General features: G+C 33.8%; 1 protein-coding gene across 7 annotated transcripts in view; it reads left to right on the top strand.

The window, feature by feature from the left end:
* Positions 1 to 21,138, top strand: part of ANO3 (anoctamin 3) — a 312,028-nt gene that overhangs the window by 137,881 nt on the left and 153,009 nt on the right. For all 7 annotated transcript variants that reach the window (XM_058305623.1, XM_058305627.1, XM_058305625.1 and 4 more), the window contains one exon: positions 19,760 to 19,918. In XM_058305623.1, the coding sequence (XP_058161606.1) occupies positions 19,760 to 19,918 (159 nt within the window). The remainder of the gene's footprint in view (positions 1 to 19,759; positions 19,919 to 21,138) is intronic.

The raw sequence follows: 21,138 nt of genomic DNA, 5'->3' as shown, positions 1-21,138 counted from the left end.
TTGTATGAGTGTCTAATTCTATATTGTAGGGAAAACTAGTCCTACTTTATGTCCATTGGACACTGAGATCAGTAAAGTTCAAGTATTCATTGCTAGAACTGAAATTCAGGTCTGTTTAACTCCAAAGAATAAGCTTTTAATACTAGACTGCTTCGGTTCCCATAAGGTAGAAAGACAGACCTAAGGTCAAAACAATGGAACAACTTTCAGCACATAATAGATGCTCAGTACATTGTTTTCTTCAAAATGGAATGTAAAAGACTTCACTTTAGTACCCATTTTATTCTTTAAATTGTAGTTCACATCTCTGTCCTTGTTACCTTCAACAAGTTTCTGGGACAGAGTAGGTGCTTAGAAAAATTTTAAATGATAGAGGCCTATTTGTGTCTCTAGAATATAGCTCAGCATAGTTGCTAAGTACATTAGATTTGTGTGTATGGGTGTTTTTTGTATGGGTGATTGATTTTTCAGGTAATGAGGGTTGATTCACCTCAGTGTTAATAATTTGGCTTTCCTGATATGCGACTTTTTTCCATCTCGTTCATTGATATGTTTTTGTTGTTGTCCATACGGGAGACTGCTGGAAAGTTCTGCTGTTGGTAGTTTCAGGGACAGTATTGGCTCAAAGATGAGCAATGACTTAGTGACCTTTCAGATCCTTTGCAGAATCACAACTTTCTTCTAGCTTTGAGACAGGGGTGTATTATAAGAGATTTTCATTAATTTATTAGCAGCAGAGAGCCAATGTTTCTGTTTAATGCTCTGACTGCTTCTTATATTTTTTCATTTCTGTTTTTTAAAGTGATGAATTATGTATTGCCTTTTGCCAGCCATTATGTAGAGATGCAGCATTTTTTAAAACAACTTTATTGAGATATAATTTACCTACCATACAATTCATGAATTTAAAGTGTGCTATTCAGTGGCTTTTGGAATATTAACAGAGTTGTGCATCCATCACCAAATCAATTTTAGGACATTTTCATCACCCCCCAAAGAAACCCTTTACCCATTAATAGTCACGCCTCATTTCTCCCAACCCCCAGTACTAGGCAACCATTAATCTACTTTCTTATGACTCCATTTATTTGAAATGCCCAGAACAGGCTGAGATGCAGCTTTTTATATCCTGGGAATGACATGAGCTACTGCAGCCCTTGGCCAGTTTGAAATCAGTAGCATTAGTCATTAAATCATATGCGTCTTCTGCCCTGGCCTACTTTCTTCCTTCTCCTTGCTCAGGGCTCTCAGAGACTGACTCAGGCTGAACCTCAGAGCAGATGTCCAAGGTATTACCACATGGCCTCCTCGGGGCACTTCCTTCTTCCCTTTTCACTATCAAACCTCCAACCACCTTCTCCTAAATCTTGCATTTTGGCAAGGAAAATGATAAACTCTGGTTAGGCTCAAATCATATAAAGGTATTAGTGGCTTGCCATAGCTATTTGTTTGCCAATTACATTTCAAAATAATTTTAGGTGGCCTAGTAACAGCTCAACAAAAATTTTAACAGTTGTGACTGTATTTTAATGTGTATAAAAATATAAGCAACATATTAAATCTTTTATTTTTGGGATTAATATTCAAACAAGGACTATTATTTTACTTTTTAGAGTGAAATTTAAAGAAAAATAATATTGAATAGGTGATATGTGACTACAGCAAGAAAAATCATGATGAAAGTTTGAGAAACACTATGTATCTTATCTTGTCTGATCACTTCCCAGATGATAGTTGTCATTTTTCTACCACCAAAGTGGTCTGAAATTCTAGTTATTTTATGTATATCAGTCGTTTATGGAGGAAAGTATATAGGCCTTAATATTACCATTTTATAAATGAAGATTCTGAGAACTAATTTAAGTGATTTATATACAGTCGTAAGAAATAAAAAGACTCCAACCAGATGTTGTCTTGACAAAATGAAAGAACTATTAATGTTTTCCACCTACCTTGGTTTCAAACACAAGGAGTTATTGTGTGTTGGATTTCCATATTCTTCAGGAGGTAATGATTTATAGGGGAAGAGGAAATGCTGGGTCTATTCGTTATGCCCATTCTTCATATAACTCTGCATGGCCTTACGGTTCCTTTCGCCATGGGGTTTCCAAAGTGCTTTGAGGATTTACTGCAGGGAATTCAGCTTCTCCTTTCTGACAAGGCTTGCCAAGGCTAGCTGGTTTAGAGAGGCAGGTAGGTACTCATAAAACCGAAGGATTCTAAGAGTCTGATCTAGAGGTTCTTAACTTCATGTCTGTGGACCTCTGAGGGCTCACACATGACCTTCAGGAGATCTGTGAACTCTTTGAAATAGTATGCATAATTAAATGAATATATAAATAAGTGTATTTTTTTCCAAATATTTTCTATGAGCAGAGAAGTGTCAAAAATCACAGGTTTTTTGTCCAGGCCTATTTTTCTATAGTTTAAGAAACTAAACTACCAATATAGGAGAAACTTAAACAAGTACAGATAGCCAGAGCCATTATCTTCAATGACATCCATGAAGGCTTCAAAGAGTTAATTCTCTCTCCCTCTCCCTTCCTCCCTATATATACATGACTTTTAATAGAAAGAGTAACTGAAAAGAACTAAGCTCATGGCAAAATAGATCTTAATATTCTGTGATATTTTTATATACCATCTTTTCAAAGTTACCTACATGATCTGATTTATTTTACTCCGTATAGATTATCTGTAGCTAATGTGATGCTAAGGTCTTCTGCTTTATAACATTAACAAAAACAGTTTGATAATCCTTCTTCCTCTTTCTAGGTCTCAAGAGATTTTTATCTTATTAATAGAGATTTTAGGAAGAATAAAAGGGCAACAGGGGACTGCTAGGTCATAAAAAAATTATTTTCTCCAAATGCAAGAGCTCATCTTTTCTGCAGGATACATTTGTTATCAGATCACATTCATCTTGGTGAAGGTTATGGGTGATTTTATTTTCTTACTTCTCAGAGTATGTGATTGATGATGAACATCTAATAGATTAGAATACTTTGTTTAGGAATATATGTGAATTGTCCTAATTTCTACATGTGTAGTCAAAGAGACTGATGATAATACTGAGCAGTTATTCAGTGCCAGCAACTTTGATACCCTGATCTGGAGGTCTGCCATTTCAACTAAAATATCCAAGTGAAACAGTAGCCTTTGACCAAGACAACTTTCTGGGCCATTCCGTGCTTTAGAGATAATGTTTCCTTGTTCTATATTTTCATTTGAAATCTTTGTTTCGCATTTACAAAAATGCAAATGAATTTGGCTTGCCCTTGTATAATTAGACCTCTTTCTTGAGCTTTCCCTTCCCTTTAGGGATCTGCCTGTCTTTCATCTGTTATGAATTCCCAGCCAGAGGTAGGGAGTATCTTAATATTTCAAGTACATTTACTACTGAGGTGTCCTAAAAATATCTTTTGCCTACTGGGATGCCTGACTCATTCGCCATTGTATTCCTAGCACCCAGTGCACGGAGAGAACTAACACAAAAGCCTACATTTGCAGGTTCTGCAGATGTCCTCCAAGTAGAAGCAACATAAATGCTCAGGTGTGCAGTTTACCTCTAGCTTTCTACTTTCTCCTGAACTTGACTTAGAGATTCCTCACTATCTCGTCTATATTCTTCGATGAACTCTTCAGTGCTTTCTAAAATTTTTGTTTTCTAAAATTTCGGTTTGTGTTCATGGGAAATATTCATCCTATGTCTAGAAATAAAAGCGAGGCCTTCTTTGGGAGTATTTTCATTGGAACTGTGAGGTTTCAGTTTTCTGAAATATATGTTGGAAATCCTCATGAGGCCCTTTTTTATGAAAACTTTGTTTCAGGAGCTACTCAAGGAAGAGTGTGGCATTCATGCTAGCAAGCAATACATTCAAATTATATTTCTGATTTTTTTCAAACTCCCAGGAAGTATAAACCTCCAAATTCCTTTACAATAATGAAGTATTTGATTGTGCTTTGCAGTTAAATTTGATCCTTTAGTATACAAAGGTCTTCATTTCAAAACCTTCAGTAAATTCTTAATTGTACTTTCTTTCTATTTCTGACAGATAATCTGCTGGGTTTAAGTAGTGCCCATGTGGAAAGTTGTTTCAGCTGGATGACATTATAGGACTTGACCGTGCTATGTCTCTTGAGCACATGTGCTCTGAGATAATCACTTGTTTGTAATGTTGCTCAATCAGTGACCAAATATGCGCAGTTTAATATCTCTGATAAGCTTACTTTATCATATTTTTATTTTTACAAAAGATGATGATATAAGTGTACTTAATTAAATGAACTATCCTGTGTAGTGACCATGATTAAAATTTGAGTTTATTGTTCAAAAGTCTGTAGCTGCATTAATAATAATAGTGTGCCTGCCATTTTATGTTTCACAGAATGTTCAACTTATTTAATTCTTAAAACAATCATGTGAGGTAGATGGGTATTGTCCTTATTTTACAGGTGAGGGAACTTAGGAGTGAGTACTAAGTAAGATTTTAAATTAATAAACAAAGCTACAATCTCAGATTATAGATTTCGAAGACCAAAGGTCCTGCTGATATTTTAAATTATTGTTATTATGGATATTTCATACATATTGAAAACTATATATATTAGCCATACTTCAGCCTATCAAGCATGTATTCAGCACTGAGCTTTGCTGGATCTGAGTTGCTTGTCATGTTTGTTTCAGAATAAATTATTAAAGATAAAATGATGGAAAACACTTACGTAACACTCGCTAGTCCTTTTCCTCATTTTGCCTCAACAGACCTAACCATTTACTAATTTTGGTGATATTCTTTCCCATGAATATTTTGTATATGTTTACTACATAGGATGTATCTTTAAACCATAATGTATTTTATGCTCTTGTTTTATTAACAGCATCTCTCAAGGGATATCTAAGCATATGCATTAAATGTACTTTACTTGGTTTTCACTGGTTCATAGTATAGTGGTGTATGACTATACCACAAATTATTTATTCCATTTCTGGTCGATGGACATTTTGTTTGTTTCCCGTCTTCTGCTGTTCCAGATAATGAAAGTATAAACATTCTTGTAGGTCGCTTCTTGTACATGAGAGATTTTTTGGCTTCTGAATATAGGAGTTAATTTCTGGGTTTCATGTTATGTGCTTCTTCAGTCCTAGTAGATACTGCCAGATATTTCTCCAAACTGCTTATACCACTACCACCAAAAATATAGGGCAGTAAAGATTCTTTCAACTTCTTGGTATTTGCAGACTACATTTTTTTGTGAATTTGATATATGTGGAATTACATTTCTTAGCTTTAAATTGCCTATATTTAAACATTAGCAATGTTGAGCATTTTTTAAATTTTAATGGTCATTGTATGATTTCTCTTCTGCTAAGTACCTATGAGTATCTTTTTACATTTTTATGTTATTTGCTTTTTCTTATTGATTTATAGGAGTTATTTTATAGCTAAGAAAGACTAATCCTTTATTGATTATATGGATGTAAAATAGCTTCTCCTATTTTATGACTTCCCATTGTTTTTAAATTATCTTTTGATGATAAGATTATACTTGATCTTAGTGCAGTTTGCTAGCTATTTCCTCTGTAACTGGCAGCACATTTTTTTCCTTGTTAAAATCAAGTAAAACTTTCCTACTAAAGTCATAAAAATACCCTCCTATATTTTATTGTTTAAAATTTGGCTTTTCACCTTTAAATATTTATTCCTTTTGATGTATTTATTTATATATTGTTAGGAAGAATTTTCTTTTCTCATGAAAATAATTGATTTTCTCAATACTAACTATTGAAAAGTTCACCCTTTCTACACAGAATTATAATTTTATCTCTGTCATATATATATGCAGGTAAATTTCTGGGTTCTCAATTCTATTTCTTATATTTGTGTATTCCTGCATGAATACCATGCTATCTTAACTACTATGGAATTAAAATAAATACTGGTATTTTGTAGGCTATGTCATCAACTGATTCTTTTTCAAAACTTCTATCAAAGGTTCTTTGCACTTTATGAATTTTAGAATTAATTTGGTTTGATTCCATCTATAAAAAATATAAATACAAATAAATTAGAAAGTTGGAAACAGAATAGCAGTTATGTGCAGCAGGGAAAGCATAAAGAGATTAAGAGGTGATTATTAAGGGGTAGAGATTTTGTCTGTTTATTATTATTATTGTAATAATGAAAATGCTCTAATAATGATTGATTAATAGTTTCTTTTTTGTGTCCTGCTTAAGAAATAATTACTTAGTCTGATTTCCTGAATATATTTCCCTATATTAACTTCTAGAAACTGTAATTGTGCATTTTGCAATCAACAGTTCATCTGGAATTGTCTAGGGCCAGGGACTGAACCCAGGACCTCGTATGTGGGAAGCTGGGGCTCAATCACTAAGCCACATCAATTCCCCTGAGTTAGATTTTTGTTATTTATTTATTTATTTTTAAGAAGTATTGGGAACTGAACCCAAGGCCTCCTATATGGGAAGCAGGTGCTCAACTGCCTGAGCCACATCTGCTTCCTTGGAATTGGTTTTTAATAGGTTTATTGACATAATTAACACAGCATACAATTTATACATTTAAAGTGTACAATTCAATGTTTTTCATTTCAGTTTCATTATTTTCTAGCTTCCACTGCATTTTATTTCTTTGACTTATTAGTTATTTAGAAGTTTTATTTCTACATAAACAAATGTTTAAATTTTTGTTGCTATCGTTATTATTTTTCTTATTCATTTCTAGTGTCATGCTGCTAAGCATCAACTTACCACGATGCCATTATTAAGATTTTCTGCCTCTTTTTTCCTACCTTGCAACTGGTGTTTTATTTACTTTATTGCTAATTTTTCTATGTATTTCAAAGGATAGCTATTAGATTTTATCTAGCATTTCTAGGTGATTTTTTTTTTTTTTTGTATGAGTGATTTGAAATTGTTTGTTGCCATAGTGTTAGAATCCCTACCCTGCTTTTCTGTTTTTACACATTACTTCTGAAAGAGTGCTAGAATTTACTGGGAGGATTTTACATATCAGGCTTTATTTTAGGTCAAAAAAAGGATGCCTTATTCTGCAGTTCGTACTTTGTGTTCCAGTTGATTTGTGAGACTCATTAACATCAGATTAGATCAGAGATCAGAGTTTTTATTTGTTTACCAGCCTTTTAATCTTTAAAACCAGATCTTTAATTTTGATTTATCTAATACATAAACCTTATTGTAACAGACAGACTCTAGGATAGCCTCTATGATACCTACTTACTGGTGGCCACACCACAGTATAATCGTCTCCCCTATGACTTTCTTCTAAACACTAGAACAGGCAAAAGTGATGGGTCCTGAATGATATTACAGGGACAGATACAGGACATTATATATCTTGCCATAACCCATTGAATGTACAGGGGAGAGTGTAAACTGCAATGTAAACTATAATCTATGCTGTGTAGCAGTGCTCCAAAATGTATTCACCAAATGCAATGAATGTGCCACACTGATGAAAGAGGTTGTTGATGTGGGAGGAGTGGGGATGGGGTGTAGTGTAGGGTATATGGGAACCTCTTTTTTTTTAGGTAGTATTTTTTGTGATCTATGCATCTTAAAAAAAAAAAGACAAATAAAATTTAAAAATTAAAAAAAATTAAAATAAAAAATAAGTGATGGGCTTTCACACCTGTGTCTATGCTACATTATGTTAGCCTCCATCTTGCTAGTAGACTCACTCTAGCGGCTCACTTTGCTGGCTTGCTGAAGTAAGCAGCCATGCTGGGAATGTCCACCTGGCAAGGACCTTCAAGCTTATAGGAACTGTGAGGCCTCTAGTTGCTGAGGGTGGCCTCTAGCTGACAGCCGGCAAGAAACCTGGGTGCTCATTCCTTCTACAAGGAGATGAATCCTGCCATCAACTGAGTGAGCTTGGAACGGGCTTCTCTTCACACAGTCCTCCAGACTTGATTATGGCCTGTATGACCCTAAACAAAGAACCGTGCTAAGCCAGGCCTGAACTTTGAACTCCTGACTCAGAAATGTTCAAGAACAGATGTGTGCTGTTAAAGCAGTTAAATTGGGGGCGGCAGACTTGGCTCAGTGGTTAGGGCCTCCTTGACCCGTGTGGAGCTGGCCCATGGGCAGTGCTGATGCGCAGGTGCCGCACACACGGAGAGCTGACCCAACAAGATGACGCAACAAGAAGAAACACAGATTCCCATGCCGCTGACAACAACAGAAACGGACAAGACGCAGCAAACAGACACGGAGAACAGACAACCAGGGTGGGGGGGAAGGGGAGAGAAATAAATAAATAAATAAATCTTTAAAAAAATAAATAAAGCAGTTAAATTCATGGTAATTTTTAAAAAATGGATAACTAAAATATTTGCCATAAAATGTTATTCTGATACATTAAAATATGCCCTTATCAATGAATCTTCTTGAACAAACTAAAATATACCAGCTGATACTTGTCAAAAAACAGGTAAAATAAAACCAGATTCACTTGTCCAGATGATGTGCTCTGGCTGAATGAAACAGGTTTGAAGTTTTGCACAAATTCATAACTTGTGAGCATACTTTGAGTCAATTTAATCAAAATTAAATCAATGAGATGTTCTAATAGCACAAATATAAGTATCCAGTTTTGTTAAGTTTACAATGGCCTGATCCCATTGATCACTTTTCTTTATGAAGTAAAATTTTAGGAGCTACTTTAGAAACTAAATTTTCTAAGAAACCTGTTTTTGTATTCACTTCTCTGACTAGACAGAGGGCTTCCTCTTTAGAACTTTTTTCCCTGTCCTATATATCCCTAGTTAGTAACCTCAGATAATTATAATAATAATAGTGATAATAAGCATGCATATATCTTTAAAAAATATTTACACCTATCATTTATTCATCCTTTTATTTGACATATATTTATTGCCCAATGTATAAGTTCAATGATAGGATATTAAAATGAGCAAGAGACCATCTTATGTACATAATTTTATTTAATCCTTACCTCACAATAACTATGGGAATTATGATACTCTTATTCCCCTTTTATCTAAAAAGAAATATGACATTATTTTAATATTGACAACATTGTCAATATTTGTTTATATATTGTTTAATATATTATATATATATAGTTTAATATATTTGTTTATATATTGTTTAATATAGACAATATTGTCTATTTCTTGAATCTTATTCCCCTAACTTAAATTCACTATGGTTTTACTTTTAATCCACTAAAAGGGCTTGCTTCTATCTCTTTTTAATGACTTAAAATGAACCCTACTGATGTTCCTCCAATGCTCTAAACTTTTTTATTTCACTTATCTGCATTTTATTTTACTTATTTACTATATCTTCCTTCACCCTAGAATGTAAGCTCTGTGAGGAGACCACCTCTTTTTGTCACGTTCATCTCTGTGTTCTCAAGGACTACAAGCATTCCGAGCAGAGACATACAATAAATATTTGTTGAGCAATTGCTATGATTTATTAAAGAGGAAGGATCATGTGTGCAGCTAGATGAAATAAAATATGGTCCTTAGGTTTTCTTTTAGGTATTCTCTGTAACTTGAAAGTGCCTCTTGGCATTTACATTTAACTGGTACCGCTAGGGAAGAGGCAATGTAGTACAGATACACCCAAGTTTCCTGTACAGTATTTCCTGACAGGTCTCAGGGCAAGACTTCTGCAGTTCTGTGGCAGGGCACCTTGTGAGTTTCTTACATGCTGTCCTATTTTATGAAATTTTATGGGCCTCAGATTAGAAAGCCAATTCAGCAGATGAATTCTATATTTCCATAAGCAGCAACTTCAGTGATGATGAGTAATGTAAAATATATTATTATGTTTTTTCAGTGTTCCTTGATACTGTATCACAGCAGTGGTTGTGAATACAGAGAATACAAATACTTTTCCCTCTGTTTTAAAGTCTATGCCTCAGTTTCTGCATCTGTGAAATGGGAAAACATTATTTCTCTTTCAGTTTTGTGGGCATGAAATAAGTTAATATATGCAAAGTTCTTAGCCTAGTGTTTGGTTTCTGCTTAGCATATTTATCATTATTATTTCTTTAAGTATTACTTTATTAGTTATTACTATTTTCTTAACACTTATTTTTGCCGTATTGTGATAGAAACTAGAGTACAATTGTGTAGAGTTGCTGCTATCTGATAAAGAATATTCCAGAGTTACTGATTTAGAAAGGATTTGTATTTCCGATAACCATGTGAACTAGAAGAAGTGTTGACATAAGGAGGCAGTAAGCCTGGACAGATTCTCATCATCATTGAAAGCCATCCCTGTACAGCACCTGGGTGATTTTCGACATTCCTAGAACTCATAATTAAAGGTGATTTACATAGGAGAACTTACATCATGATTACTTAAGTTAGATGAAATAGAATATACATGTATTAATAGACTTTTAACCCTAGGTTACTTAGAAAATTAAAATGTTATTCTCTATACTTAAACCATTTTTAAATGAAAAATTTCTCTAACAGAGGAAACAGGATTTTAATTAATTCTGCAGCACTTACTAAATTTCCACCAGTGTGTGGAATTTCTTCTGAACCAAAATGTATGATGTGCTTTCTGTTAGTTTGTTTTTAATAGGTGTTATTTTTGTTGTTGTAAGTAGGTGACTTACATGAAAAACTGTTTCTTATTTGTCTGAAGTGAAAAAAACAACTTGGTTTGTTCTCTATAATAGGTATGGTCCTTAAGAGTTATGAGGAAATGTCTGTAACCCTGACATAAATTACAGCTACATACCAAGCCTGCTTGGATTTTTGTCTAATTAACTTTTTTGTCTAATAGAACTTCTGGGTAAAATACGACATCATGCTAAGAGTGTCTAGACTCTCATCTCCTAATTTTCTATTAAAGTTACAATAAAAAAAAAAAAACATTAGCACTGAAAGTTAATGAAAAAGAGTTCCGCTATTTGCAGAGTTAATATGATAGAGTTAAGAAACATAAACCTATAACACAAACCCTTGCATGGCCTTAAAAACTGAAACCTGCCTGATGGACACCCAAATTATAGAGGAATGTTTGACCAACCTGGCCCATTGTCTGTCCTTAAAGATTGGGCTGCTGGGGCCACACAGCCCAGAAAACTAAGCATCTATTGCTTTTCTTAACAGCAACTGTCTTTTAAGTAGGTCAAAGCCATGCTCTGTTCTGTTTGTCTTGCCCAGCTGTGACTCGCTTTCTAAATCCAATCAGGAACAGAAAAACCCAGTAAATAGGCACAGCAGTAGTTGGTTGTTCTGAATATATATATCTAGATAAAAGGAGCATTATGGGTAGGAGCAGGTATGGCAGCACCTGAGAGCTGTGCATGCTGGGAAGGAATGTAGTCTTTTGTACACAGCATAGCACAATAAATCCCATTTTTAAGCATAGATCAGGAATCAGGAATCAGGGAGAAAATTCCATTCCCACCAAGCCATGTTAGATGAAACTTTGCAAGACACCAGTAATTGAATCAGGGCCTGTATATAACAGGTTCCATCCTAGGTCAAGATCAGCAAACTGGGGTAAAGTGTTTCATTAATCAAAGAGTTGGTAAAGGGACCATGAACAATCCAGAAATAAATGTGAATTAGAAATATCTTTATACTATTCAGTATTCCCATATATGGGAACTAAATGACAAAAGGACACCTATAGAGCAATGGGGAATGAGGTCTTTGTACTACTATATGATGCTTGAACAATTGGCTAACTATAGGGAAATAATAAAATGTCTGTATATCTTATACAACAAAATAAATTCTGATACACTAGATCCAGATGTTAAGTGAAAATAGTACATTTATAGAAAATAATGAAGAAGAAAATATTCATGATCCTGGATAAGGAAAAAATTCTGAAACAGAAAACAAAAACACTAACCATTAAAGAGAACATCAATAAATCTGACTACATTAAAATTACGAATTTCTCTGTATTGCAAAATATCATTAAAATAGTGAAAGATCATGCCTCAGAGGAAAGATATTTGAACACACATAAATGCCAAAGGTCTCACTATCTAGATCACCTATAGAAATACAAATCATTTGAAAAAGTTATCTGTAATTATGGGAATGTAAATTGCTACTAACTACTCCTCCTTGTAAATGGCTAAAACAAAATTCATTTGAGTATTTTTGTTTATTTTTTAAAGACTAAAAAAAAGTTATGGAGCAAGGGTGACTAAGACTTTACTGATAAGGATTTAAATTAGTTTAGAATGTTATTTGGCATTATCTGTTAAATTGTAAATATGCATTCCCTATGAACTGGCGCTTTTCCTTCTGGGTTCATACTTGATAGAAATTCAGCTCATATATACTGCAAAGACATATGCATGGTTTATTACTGCTTTTATTTGTAATAACCAAGACTGAAAACAATCCAAGTGCCCATTAAGACTAGAAATCATAAGTAAAATTTTGTAGTCTTCATAAAATGGAATATACTATATAAAAATGAAAAAATTGAACTACCATTACATGAAAATTAGGAATGAATTTTGTACCCATAATATTGCACAAAAGAAGCTAGGCATAAAATATTATTCACTGTATGATTATGTATATGTAAAGTTCAAAAATATGCAGAGCTAAAATCTAGTGTTTAAGACTATAAACCTATGTGATAAACCAAGAAAAAGATGTGATAACCTACCATAAAAGACAGGAACACGATTGACTTGGGGGAATGGAAGGCATTGTAATTGAGAAAAAGGTTATGAAGGGTACTTGTGGGGGAGTTGGTCTCTTAATTTGGGCAGGGGTTATATAGGTGCTCATCTTATATTTATTAAGCTAAGTATTTGTTTTCTGCCTGCTTTTGGTAGTATGTCATGTTTCACAATTGTATGTGCAGTATATTTCCACTTCCCTTTGCTCCAATTCCATATTCACACCAACATCCTTTGGATTACTTATCTATGTTTCCAGCTACCTTTGTCCTGAAAAAGAAATAATTTGGATAATTGGAAACAAAAAGTAAAATCTCAATTCAAATTGTATACACCAACTACCCAGGGGACCTGAATCTCTGGACTGACCATGTGATAGCCAGGCCCTGAGCCTCAACAGACTTGAGCTCCTACACTTTGGTGTATTGGACTTACCCCACTCAGCTAACATGGAGGTGAAGAAGGTAAACCACCACACCAAGGAGCTAAGAGTGCCTACAACTGAAAGCAGGAGAATTGCATCCAGCATCCATGTGAAATCTAAGCCCCCTCTTGATATAGATGTGAAGTGGACACAACCATTCCAGGGTCCACAGGATATGGAGGAGTAGAGTATGGATTAGAGTGGACTTACTGATATTCTATTCATGAACTATTGTGTTTAGTAATCAAGAAAATGTGGCATTGTTGTGGAGAAAGTGGCCATGGTGGCTGCTGGGGGTAGGGAGTGGGAGGAAGAGATGAGATGTGGGGGCATTTTCGGGACTTGGAGTTGTCCTGGGCGGTGCTGCAGGGACAGTTACCGGACATTGTATGTCCTCCCATGGCCCATTGGGTGGACTGTGGGAGAATGTGGGCAATGATGTGGACCATTGACAATAAGGTGCAACAGTGCTCAGAGATTTATTCACCAAATGCAATGAATGTCTCATGATGATGGAGGAGATTGTTGTTATGGGGGGAGGAGTGTGGTGAGGGGGGTGGGGGGTATATGGGGACCTCATATTTTTTAATGTAATATTAAAAAAATAAATAAAAACAAAAAATTATATACACATTTTACCTTATTTTCTTGTGATATTAGTTAACATTTTTCTGAGCTCTTAAGGTGAGTCAGGTACTACTGGACTGCTCTTCCTGCAATATACCATGTCATCATAAAAAACAATCTTACAGTGTTGGCAATATTATTTCTGTTTAGAACCTATAAAAACTGAGACTCAGAAGTGAAGTTAAATTAAATGTCTATGAACACACAACTAATAAATAGATTTATATTTATAATCAAGTCTGTCTGGGTCCCAATCAAAACCCCTTAACCAGTGCATCATAATGCATTTTGCTATCTCATCATCAATTATGGATTAATGATACAACTTAATTTGTTTCTGCTTGAGAGAGGACTGCGGTAAATTCACCAAGATAAGGTGACCCTATTGGCAAGCTACCCATTAGTCAGCATTCCTTTTACTACACTGTGACATTCTTTAATTCTTTATTGCTCATACCTCTATTCCTGCATTTATTAAATAATATTGTAATAGATGCTGAAATCTTGAAAGTATTCGGTCTCTGTCTTATTCCTAGAATGTGGCACAGTACCTAGTATACATTTAGTATACAATAAGTGCTTGTTAGGGTGAGAAGAAAAAAAAATTCCGTAACAATAAACATCCCACAAAAACAAGCAGTTACCTCCATGATTTTATTTGAAGGATGCCCTAAAACATGTTCTCATACAAATGGACAGACCTCTGCTGCCATTTTGCAAATGGGTTGAAATAATTGCAAACGGTTGCTCCTGAACATGAGCCACAAGTTGCCTATTTTGCAGACATTCTTTATGAAGACTAGATTTTCCAAAAGTATGTAAGCTTCAATGTTTGCAGAGCGTTAAATGATTGAATTGTTTTCAAAACTGAAAAGATTAGATACCTGATGAATGATCTGCATCCCAGCTTCCCTGAAAAAAGCTAGTTTTATTCTGTCTCATAGGAATAATAATTGTGAGAACTGTAACTCTCAGTTGAATGTATTTTACATTGTAATTGGAAAACATTTCACAGTTCCAGATGACTCAAAGGATGAGTCTTGATTTCATGTTTAACCTACTATTATTATATTAAACAATTTAAAAAGTAGTCATTTTTGTATCAAGATAAAATGATATATAAAATAAATTATCAATTCTTCTTATCTAAGAGGTTTAAAACTTAGTAAATCAAACATCTTGGTTAATTGTTACCATAAATATTGAAGAAAATATAATATTCTTAATCCTAAACTAAATGGGTTCTTTATTCATAATTCTGAAGAGATTTCTAAAGCTCACTATTCTTCTCTATTGCCATTTTGAAGTCTACTTCTCATTGTCCTGGTAAAACAAATCAATAATTTAGAGTTGATAAAATTCTGGATAATAAAGTCTGATATGCAAACATATCCACTCAGAGAGAGAGAAACAAAACTTGGATATAAAACCCAAGGTCATTTATTGACAGAAATATGTAGATTTTATCTATTCTAAAGTGGCTGCTCTCTGGGAGAGTTACCCTTATTACAGTTAGAATTAGAGTAATGGTTAACAGTAACTATCAAGGTTCCATTTTCAGTGCATGCTGCACTTTGAAAGATGAAAAGCATGTAAAATAATTTAAAACTTTCTTCTAATAGTTTTCCTAATAGCCACTCACTTCATTTCTAAGTCTTCTCATTGAAGAACATTTACCTTCATATTGGATTAAATAAGTCATTAGTAGCATAAGGCTCAATTTATACTTAATACAGGATTAGAGAAGATGAGAAGTAACCTTTAAATAAAAGTAATGTCAAAGAAAAAAATCATTTTATACCAGCATGAAAATGCTTGAAGATAGTAGGTCACAGCTAGAAATCAGAGGGGAAATCCATTAGTATTGCAGTTATTCTACAACTGGGATTCTTCTTTTTAACCTTTTTAATTGAACCTGTTATAAATATCGGAAAGAAGATGTTAAATGACCACACAATTTTTTTCTTGGCTTTATATTCTTGAGCTTGACTCTACTTGGATATGCAGAATTATGGATTCCCCCTTTCTTTCCTAACTTCCTTCCACAGATGTTTGTAATGACTACCATCAGGCTGGGATTAGATGCTTAGAATACTCTGTAAACAAAACAATTTAAAGTCCTTTTCCTTTCCCTCACAAAATTTATATTCTAGTGGTGGAAGACAGACAATAAATAAAAGCTAATAAATAAATTACTTAGTGTTCTAAAGCATGTTCTAAATTAGCTGGTGATAAGGAAAAATATAGGGGGGAAATAGAATCAAGAGTGACAATTAACATGGAGGAGAAATGGAGGATCTTGAGCAGAGGAGTCTTACGATCTGATTTATATTTTCAAGGATCACTCCAGTAACACAACTGTCATGTTAAGTACTGAATTTAGGAAAGCAGTGCTTAGAAGCAAGGAGATTGAGTTAGGCTATTGTAATAATCCAGCCAAACAATCAAGAGATGATTATGATTCAGACTAGAGTGGCAAGATTGAAAGTTTTAGACAGTATTCAGATTCCAAATATAACTTGAAGGATTTCCTGATGCTTTAGATGTTAGATGAGATAAGTAGAGGTATAAGAGATGACACACTGATTTTGGTTTGAGCAATTGGAGTTATAATCAATCAGAATGAAGAATTCTGTGGAGGAACCTGGAGAAGATAAGGAATTCCATTTTGGACAGTTAATTTTGAGATGTTTGTTAGACATCCAAGTGAAAATAATGAAGAAGGCAGTTACATATACAAACTTATGAATATAAATTAGGAATTAATCCACATTGGATGGTTACTTAAAGCCATGAGACTAGAAGAAATAATATGGGATAGAATATGAAGATAGAAGTTAAGAGAACCAAGAACTGGTTCATAAACAGATCACAGAGAAAAGAGAAACCATTAAATACCACTGAAGTAGGAGAAAATCCAAATAGGTAATATGTCCTGGGAGTCAAATGGAAAGCATGTGTTAAGGAAAGGCTGATTTACTACTGATAGGTAAAGTAAGAAATTTATAATTGGATACAACAATGGGTAGTCATTAGTGACACTGATGACAAAGGTAAAGGATTGTTAGAAGCCAAAGTGTGTCATCTGTGGCCAAGAATAGTGTCTTGTCATTTAGGAGCTGTGAATGACTTTCTTTCTGTTAATCTTCGGAAATCAGTCTGTAACTGCTCAAGCCCCAAAACTAGGAATGTATACTTGTGTATGCTTCTTATGTTATTAAATATAATTTTCAAGACCACCATATAAGATATGAAATAGGTGCGAATTCTGGCTCCAATATTTTCTTTTGTATGACTTCTGGAGTGTCACTTAACCTCTTTGACTCTGTGTACTTAGGTCAATATCTACCAAAGGGTTATGAAGACTAAGTTAAATATCCTTACAAAGTACTTCCCACAATCCTGGCATGTAACAAATATTCAGTAAGTGATGGCTATTTTTTAAATCATTATTGTCACTATTAAAATTGTTATGCGACTCCAGTATATATCTGGTGACTCCCCTGGTATTAGTAACTTTGTGATATCTAATCCAATAACATAACTTTGCCAAAATCAAAACATGTCCATTCATTGAAGACAAGGCTGTGCAAAGCCTTCTTGTCCTTGAGCTTGGGAATATCTGTTTCTGAATTCACACATTTAAACCTTTTCACTCTAAAAAGTCAGAGCCAATCTGAGGCTCCTGAGGCAACTTAACCTGTCCCTGTAGAATGACAGCTTCTCAGATATCTTTTCTCTTTAAGATACTCTGGTTCCGATTTTTTTCATCTGGAGCTATCTACATCTCTCAATCAGGGAGCTCTAAAGAAGTCTGGGATACCTTTGTGTGAAATTATCTGGAAAATCCTAGAGGCCAGGAAATTTTTTTAATCTAAGGAGTGCCTATATATGTGCAGCATGGAATAGAGAGTTAGTATAAATGCCCAGATAATTTGAAGGAAAATGTGTGCTGTGGGAGAAGGACAGAAAAGCAGATGGTAGCTAAGAACTCATACCTGAAGTCAGACAAAATTGGATTCAAGCCTTGGTTCTTCAGTGATCTTGGACAATCTACTGGGAAAGCCCCTAAGAAGACCATCAAGAAAATGTGTTGATCAATAAAGCGGAGTTTATTAAACACACTTCAGCAAATGAAAATATCACCTGGATAGTCCTAGTAGTGTTTCAAAAGGATGAAGTTAGGAAAGAGTGTTTTCTTAAGGTGTTAGGACCTGCACTGGGTGATTTTAAGGTAGGTATTGCAAGGCAGGGATTTGCTTGATAATTAAATAGGATTTATGATGATATAGTTTTGTATTGGTGGGCAATACTACGGTGAAGTTCTTGAAGCAGTCTTGATGAACAAACTATTAGTCTTGGTAAATGAGGTGTTTTTGTTGGTTCATGGGCTTATTTTGAGGAGCACATATTCCCTAAAGAAAGCAGCTAAGTTATTGTTTGGTATCAGTATTGTTGAACAGAGGTTTAGGAAAATAATGCCTAGCTCAAGTATTATTTAACGCAAGAAATTATGTTGGTTTCAGTTCCTAGAACTTATTTTCTTTATGCTTTTATCTTTGAATATGTATTTACTTTATAATAAAGGCATATTTTATAAAGATAAAGGCATTATGTCTTTTTCTTTGAAGTATAAATTGTGAAATTAAATAAGATAAAGCTTGTAAAGCACTTATATTTTCATCTGATAGTAAATACTCAGGAAATGTTAGCTGATAATATATTTACAGGGCCTTATCAAATAAAGCGTATCCATTTCATTCAGCTTTTAAAAATATTATTGAAGTATATCATTCATCCATAAACATACATAAACAATAAGTGTATAGTAAAAGTTGAGAACTTACAAAACAAACGTGTAATATTAAACAGAGATCCCATACATCACCCCTTCACCACCACCTTGCATTGTTTCGAAATATTTGTTACAAATTATGAAAGAATATTGTTAAAATATTACTACTAACTTACATTTGGTGTGTTTCCCCCAACCCACCCTATTATTATTGTTTAAATATATTTTTATTATAGAAGTTGTGAACTTACAAAACAATCATGCACATGCATAGAATTCCTATACAACACCCCTTCGTCAACACATCACACTTTGGTGGAGTATTTGTTATAGATTATGAGATAATATCATCAGAGTTTTACCACCAACCACAGTCCATAGCATACATTTGGCACACTTTTTCCATACTCCTCCCCCTATTATCAACACAGTACATCTTTGGCATTAATGCAATAATAAAACAGTATTGCTGTTAACCACAGTCCATAGGTCACACAAATTTTATTTTTCCCATGCTTTTCCACATTCCTACCAACCTGCAATAGTGATGTACACCCCTTTTAGTTCACAGAAGAACATTCCTGAATTTGTACTATTAACCACAAATCTCACTCACCTCTGGGTTTACTGTGTTATTCAGTCCCTAGGTTATTCTCTAGCTTTCTTTCACTTGACATTTACATCCCTAGACTACCCTTTTCAGCCATGTTCCCATTTATAAACCAGTTTGATGCCAGCATCAGAGAGCCCATGTCATAGAATTAGACTGCCTAATTTCAAATCCTGGAACATCGTTTGCTAGTTTGTCTCCTAGAGTAGCTGGCAAATTTTCTTTAAACATCTTTCCATATCTCACAATTAGGATATAAAAACACACCTTTGAAAATTATGGTCTGCCAATATCCAAATGAAAGTGATTTAAACCCAATTGTGGGATGTGGATATGGCTCAAGCAGTCGAGTGCCTGTTTCACACATGGGAGGTTCCAGGTTTGGGTCCCAGTTCCTCCTAAAAAAAAAAAAAAAAAAAAAATACAGGCAAAACAAACAACTCAAGGGAGCAGAAATGGCTCAGTGGTCCAGTGGTCAAGCACTGCTTCCCACATAGGAGGTCTTGAATTCATTCATCAGCCCCATACTTCTACAACAAAAAGACAAACAAACAGCCAAATGTGTGTGCTTGTCTAATCCACACTATTAATAATCATTGCTTTATTTGCAGAATGACATGAATTACGTAGCATCTGGTGGCCTTTTATTCAAAGATGGCAAAAAGCGGATTGATTACATCCTTGTTTATAGAAAATCAAACATACAATATGACAAAAGAAAAAACTTTGAAAGGAACCTTAGAGCAGAAGGCTTGATGTTGGAGAAGGAGGTATGTGCTTTAATATTATTAGTTATATGATATAATATGCTAGAACAGACATGATTGCTTATATTTTAGTATGGAAATTATGTAGCACATTGCTTTTAAGAATATTGTTATTTTCTTCCAAATGTCAAATAAATGCATATATATATATATATATTTAAATATGCTTTCCTTTTTTATGCTATTTATTTCTGTATTATTTAAATATTTTTCAAGGAGCATGGCTAATTTTGCAATTTTAGAAACTGAAGAAGGAATACTTACATAAAATAGAAAACTCTTTGAAAAGGAAAATAAAACATTGAAAGGAGTTTGCTAAATTGTTAATGCCTTTGTTTCAATGGTGGGATTATATGTGATTTTCTTGTCAGTCATTTTTATTTAAAACTTTTTTTCCAAGCATTCTTTAAAGAACATTATTTTTTTTCTAATGAAACAATGTATCAGTGCTCACTGGGAAAAAATAGACAGGAGGAAAAAAACACATATCTTACAGTGTTATTATCTAAAAGTACCTACTCTTATTTTTTTCAGTTCATTCTAGGGTTTAAAAAAAATACATATTTATCCTATTACAGAAAAGACACCATTATATAAAAAATTAAAAGTATAGGACAATATGCATACATATATATTTACATAAAAGAAATCCCCCTATATATAACATACATGCTATTATACTACCCGATTCTGTTATTAATATTTAGCAGTAAATTAAGTTGTCAGTACAATAGGCCTTTTGGCACCAACTCATCTTTTTTGTTGTTTTTTAATTAGGTTCATGGTCTTATAACTTGGGGATTTAGTCAACCATTCCCCTATTGAGAAAATTAAAATTAATTAAATTAAATAATAAAATTAAATAAAATTACATTCAAGTTAAACTGGATTAAAATTACCATCACTGTGCTTTAACCAGCTTTCTGAAAAATGGGAGGACAAGGTCAAAGAACTGAGATTAATTCTTTGATAACATATCTAGATAATTTACTAATAAACTTTGTGAATCTCCAAGAAAGGGATAGAGTATTTACAGTTCCAGAGATATGACATTGCAACTTTTTTTTAATTGCACATCTCCTAGGATTAGTTTTCTGAGGTGTACACATTTGGAAATACTGAACTATCACTTGGTGTGGCCTTATAAAATTAGGCCTTTTATATTTACTATGACTCTGTCAATATATATATATTAAAATAGTTCATAATGCCTTGACTCCATG

The sequence above is a fragment of the Dasypus novemcinctus genome, chromosome 10 (genome assembly GCF_030445035.2).
Source record: "Dasypus novemcinctus isolate mDasNov1 chromosome 10, mDasNov1.1.hap2, whole genome shotgun sequence".
Lineage (NCBI taxonomy): Eukaryota > Metazoa > Chordata > Mammalia > Cingulata > Dasypodidae > Dasypus > Dasypus novemcinctus.
This window is presented reverse-complemented; position numbering and strand designations above follow the sequence as displayed.